This window comes from Chelonia mydas, chromosome 6 (genome assembly GCF_015237465.2).
Source record: "Chelonia mydas isolate rCheMyd1 chromosome 6, rCheMyd1.pri.v2, whole genome shotgun sequence".
In the NCBI taxonomy this organism is placed as follows: Eukaryota; Metazoa; Chordata; order Testudines; family Cheloniidae; genus Chelonia; species Chelonia mydas.
The window spans coordinates 106,624,487-106,645,260 of NC_051246.2; the positions used below are offsets into that span (position 1 = coordinate 106,624,487).

The following is a 20,774-nucleotide window of genomic DNA, read 5'->3' on the forward strand; positions in this document are numbered from 1 at the left end:
CACGCTGGCTCCTGGCTGGAAAGAGCTCTGGGGAGGAGGTGATGGGGAGGCCCAAGAGGGAGCCGTGTTGCTCTGCAGGGGGTCATGTCCCAACCAGGAGGCTCACGGGCTCCCCTTAGCAGCAGAGTCCCAAGAACCAGCTCAGGGCTGCGTAGTGGTGGCTGGCATCCCAGCGGGCTGCCTGCCCTCCCCTGCGCCCCGGAAGGAGGCCTCTCCTGTGGCCACCACTTTGTCCCGCCTGAGTCTCTGCAGCTTCTCCACCAGGTTCCAGCTGAAGATGTTGCTCTTGTTCTGGGATCTGCTAGGCCCAGGGGCACCGCCGTCATCCAGCCCGGGGGCCCTCGGGAAAGGCTGAGCCAAGCCTGAACCGCCAAGAGACCTTCCCCCCAGGCTGTCCCACTGCTCCCTCAAGGGGGGAAGGTCTCAGGGCGGCTCAGGCTTGGCTCGGCCATAGACCTCTACCATATCCCCATTTAGTAATCTACATTAGAGTCTATTCCCGCCCCCCCGCCCACTAATTTGGTCTGAACCACTACTCTTGCCAAGTTTTTACTATTAGGAAAATTCTCTCTCTTATCTAAACTTGCCCATCTTTAGTTGAAAGGTCAACATTTCTTGTAATACTATTTGAGTTTACTCCTCTACATTTTTTCCCTTCAAGTATTTGTTCTCAGCGAGCACAATCCCCCGCTCCCTTAATTTAAGCTACAAAAGTTACATTTCTTCAAACTTCACTCATGTATGATACATTCCATCATTTTCTTTGCTGCTCTTGCCCCCCTAGTTTCTTGCTATCCTTTTAATAAAGAGGTACCACCCAAAGGTGTTCCAGGTAAGGCTCTCACTTCAGTTCTGTGTACTCAAGAATTTTCTCTCTTGGCATATACTGAACCTTTATATTCACACATCTCAATATAGCCTTTTATTCTGCTGCAGCCTGGCATTACAGGCTTATATTTAATTAGTCATTCACTCTTGCTCCAAAGTTTTTTATTCCAACTACTACTATTCAAACGAGTTGTGGGAAAGAGATAGGAGAGAAGTGATTTAAGAAATTAAATGAGTAGATGGAAATGAAGACAGTTATAGGGTTGCAGATCTGAAGTGGAGAGAGTCCCTTAATAGCCTTTTTTTTCAGTTGAGAATTATTTATATTATTGGATTCAGAGGTGGACATAAAAATTGTGAACATAATCAAGCACTGGGGTGTTGAGATCTTTTACCTAAAAGTGAGAGAACAGTTTGAGGTCAACATTCTGGATTTCCTGAAGTTGAAAGGGTAGGATTCAGAATGATCATAGTAGAAGGAATTGTTGCAAATGAGATGGGAAATAATGACACAGATAAGCATTTCACAACAAGATCAAACTCTAGCAATGCTCTGGAGGCAAAAGGGGAAAGAATGCCAAAGGACAGCAATAACACTTCTGAGAACACAGTAAGATAGTGGTATTGAATCAAACACAAAGCCAAAAGACAAAGATTTTGCACGAAGGATCAGTTCAATCTTTAAAACAATCAGTAGTAAAACTGAAATTAAACATGAAATCAAGAAAATTACATTAACCTGACCTGTTCATGCCAGCTTAGACCTGAAGGCAATACTCTGTGCTGGAGAGTGGCTCCTCTCAGCCCAACAGCAACTAGAAATTCCTGCATAGAAAAATTATGCTAATTAGTGTACATGTTTTGAGATTTGGGACTCTGAACTGTGGGTTTTATCTTGCTCCCATTTAAGTCATCAGCAGGACTCCCACTGCCTTCAAGGGGACATGATTGGGTCATAAGTCTGAATTCAGAAATATATTATTTCAAGAAGTTCAACACTATGCATCTACAGTCACGTCATTGAAATCACGGTTAACACAGTCTAACCTTTTTTGTAAAAATTATATTTTATGAATATCAAACCACTATCATTCAGGGGTGCTGTTCTAAACAGTAATGTAAAGACCAAAATAGGCCAAGAAGTTACACTGTAACGAACAAACAAAACACACAATATTCTTTAAAAGGAGTAGATTTTTCTAGTTTTAAGTAATAACATAACCACCTTTCTGTATGTACACATAGCATCTTTTGCCCTGAAGTATCCCAAGGCACTTTACAGATTATATTCACGGGGATCACTCAGAAACGACTGACATGCAACCACATCTAGGGTGGAATCTGGCAGCCATTCTAAGAGAAGAAGCCACAAAGTGACTGGCTTTTTTTTTTTTTTTTTTTTTAAATAATCTTCTGCAGTCCTTCCTCTTCTGATTTGTTGATCATAGGGTCTTTCTGTCTTTTGCTTCAAAAAAGAACTCCTTTGTGCACTGCTTCATCAAAGAGCTTGTTCTCAAAATACTTAGAGAGACAATTACGTGTTCAGTTTGGCTTTCTATTCTACAATCCATAAACATAATTTAGCTATAGTACTGCATGCCACAAATCTTTAGAAGTCCAAAGATGCATATGACGCAAATGTTACAGACAGTGAGACCTTATGAAGGATCAATTTTACATATGATAGTTGGGTCTGAAAGAAAATCTATCCAGGCCCAGATACAATGTGGCTGCTATTATCCTTGGAGAAAGGCAGATGCTGCCTCATTTTAAACCATACAGCAATTTCTAACCCAAACTCCATGCGCTCCTTAGACAACAGGTCTACTTTTGAAGAAACCACCATTTCAATAACTAAATAGGCAACAGTCAAATCACATGCTGATTTTAACTTAGGCATCATGTTATACCAATAAAATAAAAACCAGCAGGATCTTATTAAAGGGTAAAAGGCAAAATATCACATTTATTGTGAATACAGAAAGAATCATAGTAAGCAGTTAGTTATAGCTATAACATTCCATTCAATCTCATATTTATTCACACATTCATTCATACAAACACACACACACAGGTTCTGCAAGGTTGTTGTCATAGTTACCAGCCTTAGAGTTGCTCATGCCAAGCCACTGGCCAGGTGGCCTGGACATGAGGAGAGAGCAGGGCCTTGTCAGATGCTCATCTGATGCTCCTGGAAGTTGGTTAGCAGAATCAGACCCCCAAAATTCTCGCTTTCTAGAGTCCATTTTTATAGGAATGTCTTCCTATGCCAATCTATGGGAATTGCTTCATCATGCTGTTGCTGAATCAATCAGCAGATGGCACATTCCTGACGGCTCCGTGCTGCTAGATGTTATCTTGTTCTTTGGTTCTCCCATTCTTGAGGCTGTTGGGTGGATTCCAGTTTTCCCTCCGGGGGTCCTCTGGTTATTTCCACTTGACGCCTTCTTCAGCCGATGGACAGTGGATTCTTAGGCAGCACCTCCCTGATCATTCAGTTATTATCCACACCAAGCATCCATCCACATACATCCTCTATCTCTATTTTAATCACAATTGTTAATACAACAAAAGGGCGGGGAATCTCGGGGTGCTGTTTCTGTTGTTACAGAGTATTGCTTTGAGTCTCTCTCTGTGTGAATTGCTTTGAGAACAGACTCTGTCTTAGAATGTACTAATGCAATTAGCAGCTTGCGCGTTTCACACATAGAAGGAGAGAAACAGTACCAAAAACCAAGAGACCTCTTAATTAGTAATACCCTGGAATTTAAACTATGGGGAATCAAACTCATCTGTGATTTTAATACAGAACTTCTTTAATATGATCCAACAATCAGATAGAACATTTTTGATTATCTCTACAATTCTCTTATTTGCTCCCACCCTGACTTAACCACATTTCCTATAACTGGATGGAAAGAATTCAGACTTTTTTCTTAGAGGCTGATGGAAAGTACTCGCTGTTGTCTCATTTTCCATTTCATGAGTCATTTACTTCAGAAGTCTCTGAATGCCCTGCATTAATACCTAGGGCAACAGAACATAAGCTCGCACTGGTACAGAGGAAAGAGCTTTTCCCTGGTTTCTTCCTCTCCAGGGCTGGAGGCTCAGACTCCTCTACAGATAAGATGATCTGAGGGTACTACATTTTCCCTTTTTTATGAGTGACACAACTTTTCCTCCTTTAGAGAGAGAGTAGGTTTATACAAGCTTTTTGCTAGTTCCCACTTATCCTTAGATTTTGCTGATTCACTGTGGACTGAGAACTGAAGTCAAGTTCTGACCTGAATTTTCCCTTTTCCTCCTTTCTTGTGCTTAATGTTGAATTGTGGAGGGCTTAATGGTCATCAACAAGCCTGACAACGAGGGGTCACTCCCTACTCTGTGTTGAGAAGATAACCAATTTTATTAAAATAAGGGAAAGGTCTAAATACTTCCACTTCAGTAAAGTATTTGACATGGTATTACATGGGAAATTATTCATCAAATTACAGACGATGGAGATTAGTACAAGAATTCTAAGGTGGAGTGAGGAACTGGCAATGGGTTGTGCTGAAAGGTGAACTCTTGAACTAAAGGGAGTTTACTAATGGAGTTCCTCAGTGAACACTTGGGACCAATCTTATTCAATATTTTTATTAATGGTGGCACATAAAATAGTAGTATGCGAGTGAAATTTTCTGATAATACAAAAGTTGGGAGGCGTCATCATTACCGAGAAGGATTAGGATATTATACAGGAAGATCTGGATGACCTTGAAGACTAAAAGGAACAGAAATGGGTTGAAATTCAATAGTACAAAGTTCAAGACCATGTACCTAGGGCCTAATAATAAGAATTTCCGCTATAAGCTGGGGGTTTAACAGTTGGAAGAGGCAGAGGAAGACAGAGAGACCTGGGTGTGTTGATCAATCACGGATGACTATGAGCCAACAATGTGGTGTGGTTGTGAAAAAAGCAAATACTATCCTAAGACTTATCAGGTGAGGCATTTCTAGTAGAAATAAAGTATTAATGCCATTTTATAAGGCACTGGTAAGATCTCATTTGGAATACAGTGTACAATTTTGGTTACGCATGTTCAAGAAAGATTAATTCAATTTACAACGGGTGCAGAGAAGAGCTTCTATGATGATAAGAGGAATGGAATACCTATCTTACGAGAGGGGACAAAAAGAGCTTGGCTTGTTTAGCCTAGCAAAATGAAGGCTGAGAAAGGATATGATTGCTTTCTATATATACATTGGGAAGGAGGAGGGAGAAGTAAACACCAGGGAGTGTGAAGAACTATTTAAACTAAAGGACAATGTTGGCACAAGAAGAAATAGGTATAAACTGGCCATGAACAAATTCAGGCTGGAAATTAGAAAAGAGTTTCTACCCATCAAAGGAGTGAGGTTCTGGAACAGCCTCCAAATAGGAGTTGTGGGGGCAAACAATTAGTTAATTTAGTTTTCAGAGACAGTTGGACAAATTTATGAATGGGACTGTATGACAGGGTTGCTTGTGATGGGGATGGGCGGGGGGGGGGGGGGGGGGGGAGAGGGAGGCAGAGCTCAGCCCTGAAGGTGCCCTTCTGGTTTATGTCTTATGTTCCTAAAATCTCATGCCTCAGGGCTTCAGCTGGTTGCCTGAAGTGGGTCTGGATGGGATTCTCTTTTTCTACCAACATATTCTGTGTCTGTGCTTTGAGGGGGCACTAAGCATTCTTGTTCTCTCTCTCGGGAGCTTAGTTGGCTGACTGACTGCCATATGTGGAGTTGGGAAGGAATTTTCACTCCATGTCAGATTGGCAGTGACCTTGGAGGGTTTTCTCCTTCCACTGCAGTGTAGAGTGTGGGTCACTTAATGAAATCATCTCGGTAATCAACTCCCTGCCATCATAGAGTCCTTGGACATTGGTGCACCTTGGTCCTACTTATTGTCTTCCTGTGGCACATAATAGTTTAGTCTCTTGAGGGCTGTAATACTTTGGTCTAATTTTGGTTTTTAGTTTTAGTGCGGGTACTGGGTGGTGTTGGTGGCTTGTGATATACAGGAGGTCAGTGCGACTGGCTGTAATCCATGTTCACCATTTTTACAAGACTATGATAAATTTTGTACAGAGTATGCCTTGTGAGGTATCATTTCGAAACTCATAATATACTGAACATTATTGTCCTGGTAAAATATGGTGTATCAACATTGTATGTAAAGTTAGAAGATTCTACTGTATAACATAACTGTATCATGTTCCAAGTTTAAGAAAAGCAAGCCAAAACCAGTTTTTCAGAGATAAAAGATACCTGGCTGGGGCTCCAGCGTATCAGCATAATCAGATGAACTGTATTATAGACTATCACCTAGTTAAATGGCCATTCTTTAGCAGGAGGAAGAGTGAAAGCAAGAACTTTGCATACTGACAATAGAACTGGGGGTTCCCGTGTAAACAGAGTGGCTGTCGCTTGAACTCCAACTGGAGGTAATCCTCAAAGAGGGAAGAATGGTATAAGAATGGAAGACACACAGAACACAAATTACCTCTCTCCCTTCATCTATACTCATGATAGCTACAACATTTGAAAGACAAAGGAAGCATCACTGAACTGGGAAAGGGGAGGTTCTTGCTGAAGCAATCCAGCCAGACTGCTGTAAGTCTTTGGTGAAAACAAACCTTTTTGCTTTTAAGTTCATTTAGCTTGTTAAGTTAGGTATTCATTTGCATCTTATCTTTTTATTTTCTTTGTAAGCAATTCTGACTTCTATGCCTTATTACTTGTAATCGCTTAAAATCTTTCTGTAGTTAAAAAACTTGTTTTATTGTTTTACCTAAACCAGTGTGTGTTTGGATTGAAGAGTTGGGAACCTCCACTTGAAATAACAGGGACTGTGCATGTCATTTTCCATTGATGAAATGAAAGACTTTATAGAAGCTTGCATTGTTGAGTGGGTGCTGGGCAGTACAAGACATACATTTCTGGCGGAAGGTCTGGGACCAGGAATTTGCTGCTGTCACCCTGTATGTAATTAATGAGTGGCTGGCCAGAGCATTTATGTAATACAGCTAGGAGTGATTTTGCATGCTAGAGGCTGCGTGTGAACTGGCTAGGAGTGGTGGTTCTCACTGCAAAGCAGTGTAAAAGGCACTCCAGCCTGGAGTACTGAGAAGACACAGCTTCTCCAGCAGTCCAGATTGTACCCTGTGGAATGTCACAGTCAGATTAGATGAGCTGGTGGTCCCTTCTGGCCTTAAAATCTATCTTATGGCTTGCCTTTTCCAGGCAGTGCCCAGTTGCAGCTGGAAGAGGGAGGCCCCCTGTCCCTATCAGAAGCCACTGCAGCACTTCCAGAAATATGGCTTGGTTGTGGTGGATATCACTAAGGAAAGGCACTTACCCCAGCTGATGCAGTAAGTTAAAGAAGTATGGGCTGGATGAATGGACGATAAGGTGGATAGAGAGCTGGCTAGACTGTCGGGCTCAATGGGTAGTGATCAATGGCTCCATGTCTAATTGGCAGCCAGTATCAAGTGGAGTGCCCCAAGGGTCGGTCCTGGTGCCGGTTTTGTTCAATATCTTCATTAATGATTTGGAGGATGGTGTGGATTGCACCCTCAGCAAGTCTACAGATGACACTAAACTGGGAGGAGAGGTAGATACGCTGGAGGGTAGGGATAGGATACAGAGGGCCCTAGACAAATTAGAGCATTGGGCCAAAAGAAATCTGATGAGGTTCAACAAGGACAAGTGCAGAGTCTTGCACTTAGGATGGAAGAATCCTATGCACCGCTACAGACTAGGGACCGAATGGCTAGGCAGCAGTTCTGCAGAAAAGGACCTAGAGGTTACAGTGGACGAGAAGCTAGATATGAGTCAACAGTGTGCCGTTGTTGCCAAGAAGGCCAACGGCATTTTGGGATGTATAAGTAGGGGCAGCAGATCAAGGGAGGTGATCGTTCCCCTCTATTCGACATAGGTGAGGCCTCATCTGGAGTACTGTGTCCAGTTTTGAGCCCCACACTACAAGAAGGATGTGGAAAAATTGGAAAACGTCCAGTGGAGGGCAACAAAAATGATTAGGGGACTGGAACACATGACTTATGAGGAGAGGCTGAGGGAACCGGGATTATTTAGTCTGCGGAAGAGAAGAATGAGGGAGTACTTGATAGCTGCTTTCAACTACTTGAAAGGGGATTCCAAAGACGATGGATCTAGACTGTTCTCAGTGGTAGCGGATGACAGAATGAGGAGTAATGGTCTCAAGTTGCAGTGGGGGAGGTTTAGGTTGGATATTAGGAAAAACTTTTTCACTAGGAGGGTGGTGAAACACTGGAATGGGTTACATAGAGAGGTGGTGGAATCTCCTTGCTGAGAAGTTTTTAAGGTCAGGCTTGACAAAGCCCTGGCTGGGATGATTTAGTTGGGGATTGGTCCTGCTTTGAGCAGGGGCTTGGACTAGATGACCTCCTGAGGTCCCTTCCAACCCTGATATTCTGTGATTCTATGAAGATCAATGGTGGCTAGTGGAGATGCCCTGTAGTTAGAGGCAGTGGCTAAAGAGCATTAGGAAGGTGACCAATGATCTGTTGCATCATTCTGGGGTCCATGAAGAATGGGAACTACAGGTCTATTGGTGTCCCTGTGCTCAAGGTTGTCAAGGCCCTGGCAAAGCTTGAAGCCATTGAGCCCTTGTGATGGTCTGAAGTTGGCTGTCACTGGAGACTTCCTCTTTTTCCATCCCACCTGTGTGCCACTACAAGAGCTGTTGGATTCTGGGAGCGGGGAGGGGGGGTGGGAGAGAGAGCAAAGCAGAGCCAGAGCTCTCATCTTCTGCCCATATCAATGAATGCAGGAGCCAAGCCAAATGAACTCCTACCAATGCGAACAGTGAGACTGGAAGTAAGCAGGCAAAGGCTGTTCTTTAGGGTAAAAGATTCAATATTTCCCTACCAGGCAAAGTTGCCAATAAACTGAACAATAAGCTTATAGCTCTTTGTATTTATCCCTGCCTGAGGTGGGAGAATGGCCTCCACAAATGCATAGCAGAGGTAAAAGAGAGCAAAGAATGGGTAAGAAGGCTAACTGGCCAAAAAATACAGATCCTTTAGATAAAAGCAATAGTGATCAGCACAAGGAATCACATGAAGAATTGGGCTATGTTGCTAAATAACAGACATAACCACAAGGAATATTAAAGTAGTTTTAAAGTCTAGTAAAGCATTCAGATTTCAATAGCTATTAAACTAACAGTTTAAAAATGGACATCGTTCAAAGTTTGTAGTTATTTGTGTTTATCTATGACCTTTAGAAGAAAGTTTGAATTCTTGTAAATGCTTTCATGTAAATTAGGTGTCTGAAATAATCTAGACAATGCACAAAAGCTTAAAGTTGGAAACACAAACCTTTGTATTGCTCTCCGATTTATGTGACTGGATTTTCACTGCAACAGACAGCATACTTAAACAGTCCACTCCCACACCATCTGAAGAAGTCCTACTGAGACCATCTTCTTCGGAAAAATAAATGGTAGGTTCTAACCAGTGTGGACGAGTTGTGTTAGGCAGTCGTATTTCAGATGGAGGGACAACTCCATCCACCACACCTGTATAGAGATTGTAGCTATGGTTATCCTGTGCAGCAGAGATGTTTGTGATTTAGGTAAAACTACTGGAAATCTGTCTACCCTTACCTGGCGATAAGATCATTTTAACTCTAATTAACTTTGCCATAGTATTAGCAAAAAACAGAAACAAGAGCTCAGACATGAGTGATAGGAAAGTTTCTGCTGTTGCACATCCTCTGTCCTTAGAAGTTAGTGATTGGGAGGCTGGTGAAGATCATGAGACACAGTGCCAGATGTACGTCATCCCCCAACTTAATAGAAGCCCTCACACTGAAATTCCCTTAACCTCATTGCCACTCATTTGAGGTTATAGGAACAGGAAACCTTAAAACTTACAGGTCCCACTCTCTCCTCCTTGGCTACAATGGAGCTGTCATCCATGGAGACTGTTTGGTCACTTTAAAATACTTTACTGGCTGACTGCACTTTAGCCAGCAAGAAAATGACCTAAAACCTACATTAGGATTTCAAGGAGTGCACACAGAATTGTACTATTTTGGAATTACATGGAAATTAACGAATGAGAATGACACTTTTTGAAAAAGAGACAGTTTCTGCAGATTTGAGAGTTTTGCAGGCCAGCAGTTGCAGAGGTCATTTGAAGCTAGATGATCCAGAAGCAAACATATTAATTATTGTTATTTATTATTTGTATTACTATAGTACCTAGGGACCCTAGTCATGGACCAGAACCCCATTATGCTAAATGCTGTACACAGAATAAAACGACTGTCCCTGCCCCAAAGAGCCTGTATTTGACTATTTGTTAATCTTTACTCAAATTTACATCCACTGACATTTTAAGTTCCTACCTTGATGATATAAACTGAGACTGCTAGAATGAAGACAGATGTAATGTTTGTCTTCAAAACCTTCATATTTAGTCACACAGAATAATGAACCACTGTTGAACTCAAACCAGAATTCACCATGCTTGCCTTCCAGAATATTTCCACCATCCTGCTGAAGAAAGAATCAGAAACATATAGCTGCTTGTGGAATTATTGTTGTTGCTTAGGACAGTATAATAGAACGTGTCACTTGCTACCATACAGCTCTCCTCTCCTTGTATTTAATTTTCCTAACATCAAATATGAAGTAATCAAAAATGTTTAAACATAGAATCATAGTCAGATGCATCCTTAACGATATCATTAAGATAGCGAGACTCTAATATCTGAAAGACACACATATGACTACTTGTACAACAAAACTGCTAATAAAGCAATAATACAACAGATAGCACCAAGAGCTCCTGTCAGCGTATCAAGATACATTATGCCTGTAACGTTTCAGAGTAGCAGCCGTGTTAGTCTGTATTCGCAAAAAGAAAAGGAGTACTAGTGGCACCTTAGAGACTATGAAGTGAGCTGTAGCTCACAAAAGCTTATGCTCAAATAAATTTGTTAGTCTCTAAGGTGCCACTAGTACTCCTTTTCATTATGCCTGTAAGTAAACTTAAGACTTAGCACAATACTGTCCGTTCCTGAAACCTCACCTTTACATCTGTGAATATTGACACTAATCCATGATTAACATTTAGAAAAACAGAGAGAGAGCTCTGTGTGTTCTTGTTTTGCAATTCAAGCTTTTTTTTCCGGCGTGAACGATAGTTTGGATCAACTGTGGAATAATATTGTAGAGTTTCCTCCTCAGATCCACTCTCATCATCTACAAGAAAACAACAACAAAATATCTTGATACAACTTATACAAAAGTTATCGAAGAAAATTACAAGTTTTTCACCTTTAATAATATTCAATTTCACAGCAGTATTTTAGCTAACATTCTATCCATATCAAAACATTCATTTACACATTTCTTTGTGGGATATATAATTGATTTTATATCTTCAAGTCTTCCCTTTGTACACTTAATAGTCTCAGGCAAGTATATCTACCCTGTACCACTGTTGTTCAAGAGGATTTATAAAATACATTACCATAATGAATTGTAGATTTGAATTGACTAAAGCTGTCTTTACTGAAAGTATTGATCAGTTGGCTGGCGACTGACAGTCCAACACCATATGAAATATTCTCAAATGTTTCTACAGGAGATGGAGCTGTGGGTTCCCACAATAATAAGTCATTGCTGATCCTAGAAAGAAAAACATGTTATTGTTGCATTATTAAACATCTGATTAAAATGCCACTTGAATTAAAGCTAATTAACGTACAACAGTCCTGTAACAGATTTCATACAAAATAATCTGCAAAAGGATGAGATGAGCTCAAGAGCACAAATCGCAGTAACATATTTTAGTGAGCAAAGAAATCCTAATAATCTGCTCTTTAGATCTTTTACAAAAATCTGATTATTATTAATTATGTCAGGCATTTGATTGTGCAGCACAAATCCTTTACATACGCTAATTCAATGGATATGCCAAAGATAGTTACTCTGGTTGCCTCGTGGATATTAAAGAAATTCACAAGATGCACATTCTACATTTCTTTGCTTAAGACAATCTTTTGGGCAATTTGAGTAAAAGGTTTTGCTTGAAGTGGAAGTGACTTTGCAAGACTTGTCCAATGAGAGGACTGAAGGGGCATGGAGTACTTAATGGCTGAGGTGTCATGCAGAGAGCAAAGTCAGGCTCCTGAGGGATAGCTGAGGCTAAAAAAAGATAGGACTTCATATTTTTCAAGGCTAGGGTTAGAGTAATTTAGTGTAAGTACATGCATATTGATTAGAAATTTAATAAAATTTTGGTTTGCTATTTCACTATGTACTTAAGTGTCGATTTCTATATCGACTTCTCTCTATATTCTTTCAAGACTGGTTCAATTTTTCTTTACTATTTTTGCATGTTTTTATGTTGTACATTACTGGTGCTAAGATTGCAAATAGTGATTTTTTTTCTTTACTCTGCCTTATCAAATCTGCTTTATTTAAAACTAGGTCGGTCAAACCATTAAAAAAATTATTGCGATTAATTGCACTGTTCAGCAATAATAGTATAACATTTATTTAAATATTTTTGGAAGTTTTCTACAATTTCAAATATATTGAATTCAATTACAACACAGAATAATGAAGTGTACATTGCTCACTTTATATTTATTTTTGATTACAATTATTTGCACTGGGAAAAGAAAGAGAGAGTATTTTTCAATTCACCTAATACAATTAGACTGCAATCTCTTTATTATGAAAGTTGAACTTACAAATGTAAAATTATATAAAAAATAAACCTGCCCTCAAAAATAAAACAATGTAAAACTTTAGAGCCTGCAAGTCCACTCAGTCCTACTTCTTGTTCAGCCAATCGCTCAAACAAGTTTGTTTACATTTGCAGGAGATAATGCTGCCCGCTTCTTGTTTATAATGTCACCTGAAAGCGAGAATAGGCATTCTGCTGGCACTGTTGTAGCCAGCATCGCAAGATATTTACGTGCCAGATGCACTGAAGAGTCATATGTCCCTTCATGCTTCAACCACCATTCCAGGGGACATGCGTCCATGCTGATGATGGGTTCTGCTCGATAACAATCCAAAGCAGTGCAGCCCGACATGTTCATTTTCATTATCTGAGTCAGATGCCACCAGCAGAAGGTTGATTTTCTTTTTTGGTGGTTCGGGTTCTGTAGTTTCCGCATCGGAATGCTGCTCTTTTAAGACTTCTGAAAGCACGCTCCACACCTATTTCCTCTCAGATTTTGGAAGGCACTTCAGATTCTTAAGCCTTGGGTCGAGTCCTGTAGCTATCTTGAGAAATCTCACATTGGTACCTTCTTTCCGTTTTGTCAAATCTGTAGTGAAAGCGTTCTTAACATGAACATGTGCTGGGTCATCATCAGAGACTGCTATAACATGAAATATATGGCAGAATGCAGGTAAAACAGAGCAGGGGACATACAATTCTCCCCCAAGGAGTTCAGTCACAAATTTAATTAACGCATTATTTTTTTAATTAGCATCATCAGCATGGAAGCATGTCCTCTGGAATGGTGGCCGAAGCATGAAAGGGCATATGAATGTTTAGCATATCTGGCAGGTAAATACCTTGCAACACCAGCTACAAAAGTGCCATGCAAATGCCTGTTCTCAATTTCTGGCGACATTGTAATTAAGAGGGCAGCATTATCTCCTGTAAATGTAAACAAACTTGTTTGTCTTCGTGATTGGCTGAATAAGAAGGAGGACTGAGTGGATTTCTAGGCTCTGAAGTTTGGCATTGCTTTTTTTTTTTTTTTTTGAGCCCAGCTATGTAACAAAAAAAAGAGATCTACATTTGTAAGTTGCACTTTCACAACAAAGATTGCACAACAATACTTGTATGAGGCGAACTGGAAAATACTATTTCTTTTGTTTATCATTTTCACAGTGCAAATATGTGTAATCAAAAATAATATACCCTTTTATTTCAATTACAACACAGAATACAATATATATGAAAATATAGAAAAACATCCAAAATATTTAATAAATTTCAATTGGTATTCTATTGTTTAACAGTTTGATTAAACTGCCATTTATCGCAATTATTTTTTTTTATTTAATCGCATGAGTTAACTGCGATTAATCAACAGCCCTACTTAAAACCACACACACACACACACACACACACACAAAGGGAAGGGAAAAGAATCTAATTCAACAATTTTTGAAGTGGAATTTGAAGAGGAATTCAACTAGATTGTGGCAACTGTAAGATCTTAAAACAAACGTTCATTTGGTGGAAGCAAAAACTTATTTATTTTATTCTCAATAGAAAAGATCTGCCAAATTGTTTTGAGTGGCTGGCTGCTCAGATAGGGTCCAGAGAGGAGACTTCATTGCACTTCTGATAATAACTTAGAATAGCATTTATACAGCACTTTACATTGTTATAGAGCTGTACAAATATTACAGGTCAAATTAATTACTGCAGCTACTGACTTAGTTGTTCTTATGACCAATGAATACACTGACCAGAAATACAGGTCATACTAACCAAGCAAACTAATGCTTATACTCACCTATTGTAAAGTTTCTCATAAAAGGTCTTGTTTGGCAGCGTTAAGTGAACATTTGGTAACATGAGTTCCAGTACATAATGAGAATTGCTGATTGCTTTATCCTGAAACTCGGTCATCTCAACTGCATCACCTGGCATCACCATCTGAAAATAAAACAAAACACAATCTCAAGCTGTTGAGGGTTATCTGGAACAGAAGCTGCATATAAGCCAGAAAGGTAATATTCATTTGTATCTACAATGATTCTGTAAACAGTAAGACTTTGTTTTACCTCTTCATTTTCAAACATGACCCTACGAGAGGAAAAAGGAGAAGGCTCTGGTCTTCTAAGATCACAGACATCCTTAAGAGAATGAGATCCTCCTTCCTCTTCCTCTTGAAAGTTTCCATCACCCTCTTCTTCAGCTGCTATCCTTTCCAGAATGGAGTGTACAGCCAGTGGGTTTATTTTCAGTACAATCCTGATATTGAAAAAAGCAAGCAGAATAAATTATTAGTGATATATGCTGAGAATTTTTACAGTAGATATCCACTGGAGATGTATATGTGCCCTTTTTATGAGTTAGCCTGTGAAATGCATTGATACATATATTATGTACAAACTAACACATTAGATGTCCAAATTGTTACATTGCCTACATGTACTATTGTACATAGGAATTCATCACATTGTAAACTTTCATCCAAAAAAGTGTGAGACTCCATTACATGGTCTGGCATAAATCAATGAAAAACAGGACATTCAGAGATTGGATTGAAATTGCCTCTTTAATTTATGTAGCTACATAGGTTGGGGCCTTTATATTATAGATAGTATGAACATCTAACCAGGGGTCTCCCAAACATTAAACATCCTTTTATGTGATATGAACTATAATATCCAGGCTCAAGAAGAGGTTCAGTATTCGCTCAAATTTTCTGGTTTTGCACCAGCATCTTAACAGTTAAAAATTAATTGTGTGTGTTAGATTTTCACTTTAAGAGTATAATAAATTCAGAAGTAAGAGAAAAAGTAAAATGAACATGAACAGTGTATGGATGGAAAATTGTTTAAACTTTTACTCAAATCAAAAATTAAAAGCAATCATACTGCCAAACATCACACATCTGGCAGTGCCATCATGCATTCCCACAGCTCATCGGGATCATCACATGTTCAGCTGAGCCAGGGAAAGACAGCAGCTATTTGTTGTGAAGTTATACAGTTGTGCCTTCTTGCCACATGGGGCTGCTGTGGTACCTGCTGACAAGCAAGCCTCTCCGCCTCCCACTCCTACTGCCCTCTGTGCTGAATCCCAGGAAGAGACAGTAGCACTGTACCACCAGCACAAGGCGAAGGGCCCAATATTGACTCCAGGCTACCTCACCATCTAGCTTGCTAAATCAGGATGTCTTCTCCCTCCCGCATCACTCACACCTCATGCACCTCAGCAGCCCCAGGCACTACAGTACCTACCCATCTTATAAGAGCTCTGGTGAAAATGCTCCGTGCATCCGAGTAGTGAGCCATCCATCTGCTAGCACCTCCAGTCACCCCATTACCTCCAGGCAACTCCACCAGCCATCACTCCCACATAACATCTTTGGACTCTCTCACACACCCAGCTTCCTTGTCCCAGACAGCCCCCAGCTTTCTTCCCTCAAAATTCTCCATTCACCTAGCTTTTCCCCACCAAAAGTGTAGGAATTTAGTTATAATTGGCTCATTCCATCCAGAAATCATTCCATCCATTAATAAAGATCTGTGTTATTTCTGCAAGATAAGATTTCTTCATCTCTAGGTTCTATTCAATTACAGGGATCAAAAATGATACATTCTTAGTTTGTGCCTGATATTTAAAGTAACTGTCTCTGACTATTTATATTAGTTATTAGAGAAAGTGTTGCTTTTAAAAAGAATTATGATGAAAAATTAAAGATATTTTACCGTGGCCAATCAAAGTTGTCAGATGATATCATATCTCCATCTATGCCACTGGACACTTGAAAGAATTTTATTGAAGATTCTGTTTTATCTTCTTCAAATAAGCCTTAAATAGGAGAAAAGTTTGTAGAAAGATCAAAAATACAGGGGCCAGAGTCTGCCTGCAGGTATAGCTGAGCAGAACCCCGCTCCATGATTTTAACAATTCTGAAGCTAGTACTTTTACAATCTTGATATCGAGCAACACCAGTAAAACAAGTCACATTTTAAGTATCTCTTTTTTTTCCTAACAACAACAAACTGTATTACCCAGAAAGACTTTAACTTCAGTAAGCTTTTGCCTGTATTGGCATATTTCAGCTAAGAACCAGAAACCTTAATTATATAATACAACTAAAAACACTAAACACCAAGCTTAATTATCTGGGATTCTGATTCAGTTTTGTATTATGCTAAGATATATACTTCGACTTCGGTTGAGGTTCTATCATAGAAATACCGGAAACTGAAGTAACACAGATAAAATGCTCCTAAGTGCAAAATGAAAGTTGTATTCTCAAGAGGGCAAAAGTTCTGTTTAAACTTGCAAGACCTCTTTGTCAACCAAATGACTGTTTGACAATTGAAAAGTATAGTTAGCATTAATATAACATTTGTACTTCTTACCAGCTAGCTCTTTAAAGGTAAGTTCTAATTTAACTTGTTCTGGAGTTGAACCTCCTATAAACTCAGTCTTGAATTCCATGTCTGTAAATTCAAGATGAAGGATTTCCTTCTGAAGTGATTTTTTAAACCATGGTCCTCTTTCCTGATCTGATCGTAGGTCAGGTATAGGGAAGCGAACAAAAAGATCTAATGCTGGTGAAGTGACTTGCACAGAAATTCTACAGTTTGCAGGTGTACGTGAATCATCCAGGAAAACTTCGGTAAAAGCTTTATGCTAAAAAATACAAGGTGAAAAACAAACTAGAGAAGCAGCATTTAAAAAAAAACAAAACAAAAAACTTTACTGACTTGATACAATGGTTGTAATAGGTAAAGCTGCATTTTTTTATACAATTTCATACAGTACTATACGTGAACTATAAGAGAATATGGACCACCCATACTTTTTTTTGCTAAGCTATTAGAACAGGTACTGTCAAACTTCTATATTTAATCAGGATTGAAAAAAAATATATATTCAGGACAGAGCTACACAAGTATGGAATTTAAACCAGGGGTGCAGGGCTGCTTCTAGATTCCCATTATTGGATGATCAAATGGGTATTTTGGGGCACCTGCATTTAAAAAACAAAACAACCTTCCAAGAGGCTAGGGGGTAGTTAGATCCCTGGAAAATCTTGGATTTTAAGAGTTTAAAAAAGTAAAATTTGGCTAATGTGTCGGTATTTTATTGTTATTTATAATTTATATAAAAGGATGACAATGCTTCAATCTGCTGCTACCCCACTACTTTACATTGGATGGCTTTGTACCTATTCTGGCCGGACAATAATTTTGAGACCCTTTAAAATGTTCCCGTTGCCTCCTGGTAGCTCCAGGCCTGCCAGCATGCATATAAATTAATTTCACTCACCAGACTAACGTGTTTGTTGTAAGATGTGTACATGTGAGATGCCATCATCTCCACTGTGGTTAGTTTCTGTGGCTGAAGCAAAGAATTTAGTCTGTCCACAATACTGATATCCAGTTCACAAAATACTGGACTTAGCTTGATTTGTAATTCTGCTTTCTGTGGAACAGAGCTCAGTCTTCCTTGACTACCCTACAGAAATAAGTACATCAATATTCTCAATGAAATACTGAAAAATACATTAGAAAAACAAAGGATGCTTGCAATATACATCTTTCTATGCAACCATCAAGATATAAAGTTACCTTTAAAGATTAGAGAAAAAATATTATGCTACAGCATAATGCAACAATGCAGTCAGGTTGTTTTTTTTTCAACCTTACCTGAGGTCCTCTGTTATCTGAGTGCTTATAATGGAGCTGAAGGCATGAAAGAGGATGTGTATCATTTCCTTTTTCAGAATGAAATGTTAGCAGCTTGAAAATAAAAAATTAAATAATTAATAGATGTAAAACAAACAAAAGAACCAGAGAGCAGGAAAAAGTATAGTCTATCTGGCCCAAACTGCCAGTCAATCCAGTATTCAGCTGCTTGTCTGATAGCCACAGATCCAATAAAGAGCCACAACTTCTGATTCAGACTGGGGAGACTGTCCAGAAAGCCCTGAGCCTCACATACCACATTTGAGGAGACAGATAGGAAGTGATCATCAAGCACAGGCGAAGCTGAGAGCAGATGGAATACAGCGCCTGAATGACAGCAACTAGGGCCACCATCATGAATCCAATATCATAGGCTCATCTCAATCTGAGTATGAGCAAGGAGCAGTTGGGCCAAGAGCCATCACCTAAGAAAACCTGCCCACTGCCCAACTGGATGGGGTGGCAAGCAGCACTTTCTTTGAAATGTTTCAACCTAATTTTCAAAACACAATTCCTTTTGCTTCACACACACAAAACATTAGAGAACTCTACAGGCTTGATCCTTTGGTGGCAGGGAAAGAGGGGACACTGTGGCTCATTATCTGAGTTTTCAATTAAAATTTAAGACGTCTTAATACTACCCAATCACTACAAAAATACAATAAATTAGCAATCTTAACTTTTCCAATTCTAACAGTAGAGTAGGATTTCCCTTCTGAAAACCTATCCAGTTAACATTTCCATTGCCCTGGTGCTTGGTTAATAACAGTATTTTTAATTACCTCTGTGTAGTGAGGTTGAATGGAGCAGGAGTCGGTAGAGAAAAGACATTCCAGTAGTTCCATATGCCCAATGGACAAATCTGTGCTGAAGCATCGAGAAGCAGACCTTTGTCTTTGTTCATAAGAGACTTTGATGCCAGTACCTATAAATCTGTTATGAGAAACAAAGGTATAAATATGTATAAAATGGATTGCAGTAATCACTTTGAAAATTCAGAAACGTCTCGTGTATATATATGTATGTGTGTATACATATATATTAGGGCTGTCAAGCGATTAAAAAAATTAATTACGATTAATCGCTCTGTTAAACAATAATAGAATACCATTTATTTAAATATTTTTGGATGTTTTCTACGTTTTCAAATATACTGATTTCAATTACAACTGCAAAGTGTACAGTGCTCATTTTCTATTTATATTTTATTATAAATATTTGCACTGTAAAAAACAAAAGAAATCATATTTTTCAATTCACCTAATACAGCTACTGTAGTGCAATCTCTTTAACGTGAAAATTGAATTTACAAATGTAGAATTATGTACAAAAAAACCTACATTCAAAAATAAAACAATGTAAAACTTTAGAGCCTGCAAGTCCACTCAGTCCTATTTCTTGTTCAGCCAATTGCTCAGACAAACAAGCTTGTTTACATTTGCAGGAGATAATGCTGCCTGCTTCTTGTTTATAATGTCACCTGAAAGTGAGAACAGGCGTTCGCATGGTGCTGTTGTAGCCAGCATCGCAAGATATTTATGTGCTAGATGTGCTAAAGATTCATATGTCCCTTCATGCTTCAAGCACCATTCCAGAAGACAAGTGTCAATGCTGATGACTGGTTCTGCTCGATAACGATCCAAAGCAGTGTGGGCTGATGCATGTTCATTTTCATCATCTGAGTCAGATGCCACCAGCTGAAGGTTGATTTTCTTTTTCATTGGTGCGGATTCTGTAGTTTCCACATTGGAGTGTTGCTCTTTTGAGACTTCTGAATGCATGCTCCAGACCTCGTCCCTCTCAGATTTTGGAAAGCACTGTAGATTCTTAAACATTGGGTCGAGTACTGTAGCTATCTTTAGAAATCTCACACTGGTACCTGCTTTGCGTTTTGCCAAATCTGTAGTGAAAGTGTTCTTAAAATGAACAACATGTGCTGGGTCATCATCCGAGACTGCTATAACATAAAATATCAGCATGGAAGCACATCCTCTGGAATGTTGGGCAAGCACTGAAGGGGCATACAAATGTTTAGCATATCTGACACATAAATACCTTGCAATGCCAGCTACAAAAGTGCCAGGCAACCGCCTGTTCTCACTTTCTGGTGACAGGCAGCATTATCTCCCATAAATGTAAACAAACTTGTTTATCTTAACGATTGGCTGAACAAGAAGTAAGACTAAGTGAACTTGTAGGTTCTGAAGTTTTGCATTGTTTTTGTTTTTGAGTGCAGTTATGTAACAAAAAAAATCTACATCTGTACATTGCACTGTCACAATAAAGAGATTCCACTACAGTACTTGTATGAGGTGAACTAAAAAATACTGTTTTTATAGTACAAATATTTGTAATCAATAATAATAATAATATAAAGTGAGCACCGCACACTTTGTATTCTCTGTTGTAATTGAAATCAATATATTTGAAAATATAGGAATACATCAACAAATATTTA

The 20,774-nt window shown here is 39.2% G+C and overlaps 1 protein-coding gene across 7 annotated transcripts in view; it reads right to left on the minus strand.

The window, feature by feature from the left end:
• Nucleotides 1-20,774, minus strand: part of ATG2B (autophagy related 2B) — a 78,453-nt gene that overhangs the window by 30,748 nt on the left and 26,931 nt on the right. For 5 of the 7 annotated variants that reach the window (XR_006291670.1, XM_043549077.1, XM_037900914.2 and 2 more), the window contains exons 12-23: nt 19,099-19,249; nt 18,278-18,370; nt 17,898-18,086; nt 16,985-17,258; nt 16,322-16,424; nt 14,666-14,855; nt 14,395-14,537; nt 11,373-11,530; nt 10,929-11,101; nt 10,243-10,393; nt 9,210-9,409; nt 1,573-1,653 (exon numbers count right to left, since the gene is read on the minus strand). Coding sequence is in view for 6 of the 7 variants with exons in the window: in XM_043549077.1 (XP_043405012.1) it covers nt 1,573-1,653; nt 9,210-9,409; nt 10,243-10,393; nt 10,929-11,101; nt 11,373-11,530; nt 14,395-14,537; nt 14,666-14,855; nt 16,322-16,424; nt 16,985-17,258; nt 17,898-18,086; nt 18,278-18,370; nt 19,099-19,249 (1,906 nt within the window). In the remaining variant the exon portion in view is untranslated. The remainder of the gene's footprint in view (nt 1-1,572; nt 1,654-9,209; nt 9,410-10,242; nt 10,394-10,928; nt 11,102-11,372; nt 11,531-14,394; nt 14,538-14,665; nt 14,856-16,321; nt 16,425-16,984; nt 17,259-17,897; nt 18,087-18,277; nt 18,371-19,098; nt 19,250-20,774) is intronic. The other 2 variants (XM_043549078.1, XM_037900915.2) reach the window with 1 other exon arrangement.